Source organism: Myiozetetes cayanensis, unplaced genomic scaffold (assembly GCF_022539395.1).
Source record: "Myiozetetes cayanensis isolate MyiCay16 unplaced genomic scaffold, myiCay2020 scf1, whole genome shotgun sequence".
In the NCBI taxonomy this organism is placed as follows: Eukaryota; Metazoa; Chordata; class Aves; order Passeriformes; family Tyrannidae; genus Myiozetetes; species Myiozetetes cayanensis.
The window spans coordinates 19,783,623-19,790,174 of NW_026086604.1; the positions used below are offsets into that span (position 1 = coordinate 19,783,623).

General features: G+C 37.7%; 1 protein-coding gene across 1 annotated transcript in view; it reads left to right on the forward strand.

The window, feature by feature from the left end:
- The window catches only part of SNX31 (sorting nexin 31), a 29,077-nt gene extending 22,525 nt beyond the window's left edge, over positions 1-6,552 (forward strand). Inside the window, 9 exon segments of the mRNA XM_050326299.1 lie at positions 1,086-1,147; positions 1,715-1,806; positions 2,465-2,526; positions 2,529-2,628; positions 2,630-2,681; positions 3,194-3,278; positions 3,527-3,600; positions 4,378-4,455; positions 6,478-6,552. Of these exon segments, the coding sequence (XP_050182256.1) occupies positions 1,086-1,147; positions 1,715-1,806; positions 2,465-2,526; positions 2,529-2,628; positions 2,630-2,681; positions 3,194-3,278; positions 3,527-3,600; positions 4,378-4,455; positions 6,478-6,552 (680 nt within the window).

Genomic DNA, 6,552 nt, shown 5'->3' on the forward strand with positions numbered 1-6,552 from the left:
GCAGAGCAGCAGGGCCAGCCTAATGGCTCACTGCTGTGGTTTTGCTCTGCTCTACTTCTCCCTACAAGGAAAAAGTAAAAAAAAAAATGAATTTTTCCTTGCTTAGTGAGTTGTATTGGTTGCATCAGATGAATGAATGGAGCAGGAAGAAGATACCATGTCTTTTTGGTGGCAGCAAGTAAGGTTGCTTGGCTTGAAGGTAAACAGAAACCCATTGTTTGATGCTGGTAACTTGTCTGGTTTAAATCTACTGCGTCAGAGCTTGGCCTCTACAAAGCTTTCTCTGTTTCCCTGTATGTGCCCTTATAAACTGCAGAACCCAGCACTCCAAGGAAAGAACTGTGTGGTTCTAAGCTGTGGCAAAGTGGCTATGTCTGAGTAGGTACTTCTCCATCTATCAGTGCTTCAAGCCCAGAGGTAGGAAATGGGGCTATCTGTGGGCTGCTGTGTCCCCTGTGCAGGGTCATACATCCATGGAGTGATACTGGCCTTGGAGCCTCCACTTCTCTGGTCATACTGTCCTGGAGAGTTGCCTAAGCTGCTTCAAATCAAATGGCTCAAGCCAGCTGCTGTGACATGGCAACTGGATAACTGAATACTTAACTTGCTATGCTGCTGCACTGATCTCAACCTGCAGCAGTTCCACAGCAGCTGGTACTGCAGCTAGCAAGCTTAAGGCTGGGTCTTGCATGGCAGCACTGCAGCACATGGCAGTGGATGCTCTGAGAGCCTACCAACTACTGTGTCCAGAAACACAGAGCTGTTTGAGAAAAAAGAAGGAGGAAAGCTGAAGTTCCAAATTGTAGCTTTTATGTTTGGTACCACCAAAATCAAAGTGTAGAGACTGGATAACCTGACTCCAGTTTATTTCCTTTCTGTTACAACATATAATGAATGAATACGATACACACTTCAAGAGCATAATTGTTTTTTGATTTGTTGTGGAGATTTTTAATTTCGTAAATAATGAGACCTTTCTGGATTGTGTTCCCAGTTTATTTAGCTGAAAAAAATCAAACCACCATATTCAGAAGCATTTCTTCATGTTTTATTACTTTTTTTCCCTTGCTTGGAAAACATATGAGGATCCTTCTTGATAATACTGCTGATGGATTGTAGAGCTTCACTGAACTTGCTACATACGCAGGTAAAACTGAAAGGACTTTATCATTTTAAAGGTTACTTTTCCCACACTGAATGAATCTTTTATACAAATTCTTGACATATTTGTAAATGGTCCCTGCTGCTGGCACTGCTTTGTGGCACTACTTTAGGTGCTGGATATAGCTGTTGTTGATTGTGGGTTTGCTAGTGGGGTTTTTTTCTCCTTCAAACTCTTGTACTAGAGATTCTAACTCACTTGTGTTTTGTGCATGGGAAAAGTATTGCACTAAAAGGATGTATTTCATATCCATCTACTCTATTTTCAAGGGGATATAAGTATCTGTATGTTCTTAACATGCAGACACTCTGCCATGGTATGAGAGCAGTTGATTTCTGAATGGTAGGTGTGTTGAGTTATACTACTTTGGAAACTATTAATTCCTGAGGAAAGAACAGTGCAGAATAAACTTGCCCTAAAATCAAAGGCTTTGTTTAAAAAACCAAAACAAACCACAAGCTTTCCATTTCCGTGTGTGTGTTTTTGAATGTTTGTGTGAAAAGAAATAAGTTTTTGCTGACTTTCTTTGCTATTTTTAAAAATTCTTTTAAGGCAATCCAGGAAGTTGAGAGGAATTGGCTTAAACCCACAGAAGAGCAGATGCAGGAACTTGAATTTCTACAAAAAATGCAAACAAAGTAAAGGTAGAACAGTATTTCTTAAAAAAGTTCAAACAGATCAAAGGATTTGGGGGGTTTGGGTTTTTTAAAGAAATTATAGTAGGTGCTCTGACTTAAAAAAGAGAGCATGGTTTTGTGGAGTGGTTTGAGGTACAGACCCAGGTGTCCCATCTTCTTGCCAGAACCTGAACCACTAAACAGAAAAGGAGTTTCCTATCTCTGTTAATATTTTTTTTTTAAATACCAACAGGATGAGCTGGATCCCAAGGGCTGGCAAGAAGTTTTCTCTATTTGCAAATCTTAGGTACTAAAGTTTGTCATCCAGTTTAGGTAATCAGATGAGAATTCAGACTGCTGGGACTGCTGTTCACAGTATTACTTACTTGTTAGTTTTATCTCTTCCTATAATCATATCTAATAAGCATCCAAAAGACCCAGCTCATCATATCCTGTCAAAAAAAAAAAAAATTCCAATTTCTAACTTGACTATGAATGCCATTCTCTGAATCAAGCACTGACATACTGTGGTGAATCTGTGTCCTTCCAGAAGAAAGAGTATTAGGAATTTCAAAGATTTGACTTACAGCCCTTTTTACTTTCTTGTTTGTTTGTTGGAGGTTTTTCCTTTTTTTTTTTTTTTCAAATCTCTTAACTTACTTGCCTTTACAGCAAATTGCATTAGTTCTGTATTTTTGGTGCAGTTCCTGGAGCAGATTGGAGAAATGCAGTTCTATGGATATATACACCAGATCCTTGTATTTGTGACTAACCAGAAGGCTGCTCAGCTGACATCCATGTTGGCAATGATAAGATCAACTGTTGCATTACACTGCCTACTAACCAAACCAGAGGTCAGCTTTAAAATCAACAGGTTAAGAAGTTGGGAGTTTACTTTTCATGTAAGTACTTTGCTGACTTTGTATCTGAATTCACTTCATCAAAACAAAGATTGAAAGGGAAGGTCTAGGGTAGAAAAGGGTGATGTTTTAAATCCCTTCCACTTGTCCATATCCCCCTCCCAACCTATTCTGAAATGTATTCCCTTGGCAGCCTTCACAGCAGTAAAACATCTAGCCTTACTCTGCTGTTTCCTCTCTTCCCTAAGATTCCATGTCATACTTTATCTGCCCCTTTCCTCTCTTGTTGGAGGTAGAGTTGACAGAGTTTTGTGAGGCAGCCAAAGAACTGCTTTCAACCAACTTTATGCTTGCAAAGACTCCCACTTCCTACCCTCCCACAGAGGAAGTGCACTGGTACAGACTTTATACAAACTGTATAAAATTAACCTAATTGACTAATTATGATTTAAGGTTGAACACCTTAATGCTGTTTTTAGCTGCTTCTTCTGTTCACTGGCTGGGGGTTTTTTTGTTTGTTTTCTGTTTGTTTGTTTTTCCAGGGTGCTTCAAAGGATGGCAAAGAAGACACACTGAAGCTTAGATTTGAGTACAATGACTCAGGCACACGGCAGTGGATAATTTTGTACACAAAACAGGTTAGTTCTCAATCCTTTTAGGAAAGCATCAGAGTAAAATGTAATCTCACAGGGTTAGTCGTGCTGAGGCTGGGCCATAAGAAACTGCAACTTGTTTGGTGCATTGTCAAGCACACAAAATTAACTGTGTCAGAGAAGTGATAGTTCAATAGTTAGGAACTGCAATTTTCTAGTGGAGAAGGAATGGAAGAGTCAACAACATCTTTTAATAGAAGAAATCAGAATGTTCTCTGGTTTATCCTCTTCTGCCCTTTGTGCTCTGTAGCTACTTGAAGGAAATGGCATCAGAACAGATGATGAAAGCAGCCAAAGGCCAAGAAATGGTAAGCATGTGTGTATTTGCTATAGGAATTTGTATTTAAAAAGAAATAAACTTGCTGCTCTATCACTCTTACCACTGTGATAGAGAAGTACTATTGAGGAAAAGCATCTTGCATGTGCCAATATTTCAGTATAGAATTAATTGACTAAAAAGCAGATCTTTTCTCAGTTTTACTGAAATAATGTTCTAAATGTTAAAGACGGTTTCTCATCACAGTTTTAAGAATAAGTTTTACACTCTCTCTCCTTGACTTCATTTTTTCAGAAGATGATGAAGGATATTGATGGCATAGCTTTTCGTGTGTTCTGCACTACCCCGTTGTATCCATTTCTGGCTTTCACTTTTCCCCCACTTCACTTGATTGCTCCATCTGTTGTGATGTTAGACCAAACTGAAATCCGTGACATTCACAGGGGACACTGTTTTAAATAGAAGTGTTAATAAAGTAAAAATCTGATTTGTAGCTAAAATACTTCTGCCTTTTGTGTAGGCCTTTCAGGATGGAAACATATGGTTAGATACTTGTTATTTTTAAAAATAATTTCCAGTATTAGTAATGTCTTTGTTTAATCTTGTGATATCTAAAGATTTTGTCTGCCAACTGAAAACTTCTGAAGAGAAAAAAGGAAACGAAAATGTGTGATCTTCTAGGTCCAGTTCATTTCCTGCACTGTTGTTTCTGGGTGTGACTGAATGCTGATTTGCTCAGCATATTTTGTGACAGTACTTGGGGTAGCATTTCAGCTTATTCTAAGTTTACATTTGTCAATTTGTTCAGAAGATCAAGATTCCTGAATCAATGAAACATAGAAATAAGAAATCCAGTATCCAACAAAAGCAGCGAGAAGAGAAATTAGTGAGTGAGAAGTTGTCTCCAAAATGTAAATACAGTGTGTTCTTGTTTCCTACTGTTGTTTAGACCAACATTTGTTTTTCTGGTTAGGGAAACTCCTAAAAAAATTAATGAGAACTTCCTTGGGTGGAAAAAGGAGCTAAATTTGAATTTAGGGAAGAAAAAGAAGGCAAGAAACAGGTCTAAATAAAACTTTTATTTTAGCTTGATGGGTTTAACAACAAGTCGTTTGATTTTATTTCTTATTCCAAGTGTTTCTGAATGACATATTTGAAATTTGCAGAAAGATAGAGTATATACAGAGATCAAGTGTGTATATCCACATGCAGTTGCTGGTGTGTTTTACAGGCTTGTACTTATATTCCACACTAGAATTTTTATGTGTTTATTTTCTGCTCTATTTGGGAATTGTAGTCATTTGGAAAATTTAACATGTTACATATCCATACATAGACATTCCCATCACATAGAAGATGCAATTCCAAGTTCATTTGCTGGAATCAGTATTCATTGCTAATAGTTCTTGAATAGCTAAATGACTAGAAGATGTTGCTTTTTCAAGTCATTTGCTGAATGAGAGGCAATAAAGTGAATTAAAATAAATACTCCTATTACAGTGTGTGATTGGCCAAAGGAGAAATATTTCTAAAAGAGAAACTCCAAATTTAATCTGAATTCAGAAAAAAAAGTGATGTTGCTGTACCCTCAGAAACCATAAAACCAGTCACTAACTGCTCCTCAATAAGCCAATGGATTAACATTTGGGCTGGGTTCTCCTGCCCCTTTCTTTGAAGTGCTCTGTACTTGTCACTGCTGCAGATTCTAGGTTAGGTGTGGCCTTCAGCAGCCCCAAGTAACTTGCAAATGATATTAAGGGAGACAACATTTTCTGACTAGACTGGCATCTGGGATGGAGACTGAAGGATGCGGTTCAGGGTCTTTGCCAAGGCAAAGGTTTAGCAAGGACTAAGTTGCACAGTACCCTGGCCTTGAGGCAATTGCTCTGACCTCAACATACTTAAAATATTTATTTTTGTGAGAAAAGCAGCCTTGGCAGGGTAACATAAAGCCACTGATATTATCAGCCATGTCTGGCTGCTGATACAAAACTCAGTGAACTAAGAAAATTACAGTTGATAATTAGAATGGGGGTCTTAAAGTAAGTCCACGTGTGCTGTTGTGTTAAACAGTGACAGTATGGAATGCTATACCTCATTTTAAACAGCAAATTTGAAGTGGTTTAGGTCTTTGTGCACCATGCTCTGTTATCATAGAATTAATATAAAATCTTAAACCAGGCTTAGCTAAATTCTAAATGCTGTGATTGCAGTATTAGGGTTCTTAAGGTTTTGCTTTGCTATTCCTCTATTTTTCTTTGCAAGATGCTTGAAAAATGTATGAAGTTTGTTTTGTACATTCTCATTTGAAAAAGTGTTTTTGAGTTGAGGACATTTACTTTGCAAACATGTACCAAGAAGAAAAATCTGTGCTACAAATTTTCCTTATAAAACAGAAATCTGCAGATACGTGCAACGGAACTGGGTAGTTTGCCTGTTTATACCTGCTGGGTAATATGGTATTAGGAAGCTTCAGACAGTGCATGGTAACTTTTAGGAAAAGTAAAATTGAAAGGAAACATTGATGCAGTTGTTACACTTAATAAGAATGTGTTATTAACAGTACCTAATCTAATTCAGGAGGCCTAGTAGGCAACTAAAGTTTCTATACATATGTCCTTGTGACCACCATAATGCCAAATAACATGGATGTTGGCACACCTGGAACTGCTGTTCAATCCACACCCTATCTAGTACATTGTAATAAGCCTTAGAGTAACAACAACTGCTCTTGCACCCCATCCCAGCAAAAAAAAAAACCAAAGATATTTCTCTCTGAAATATCTCAAAGAGATCAACCTGAAATATCTCAAAGAGATCACCTGAACAGTGAGATTTTCTAGCTTATGTTTGTATCTACCTGTAATTATTGACATGCATATGCTCTTCTTTACTTGCTTCACTGCAGGTAGTTCAGTCAGGTTTTATATCAAGGAAAAGATTTGTGGTTAGGCCAAATGAAGGAGACTGCGTGTGGAAATAA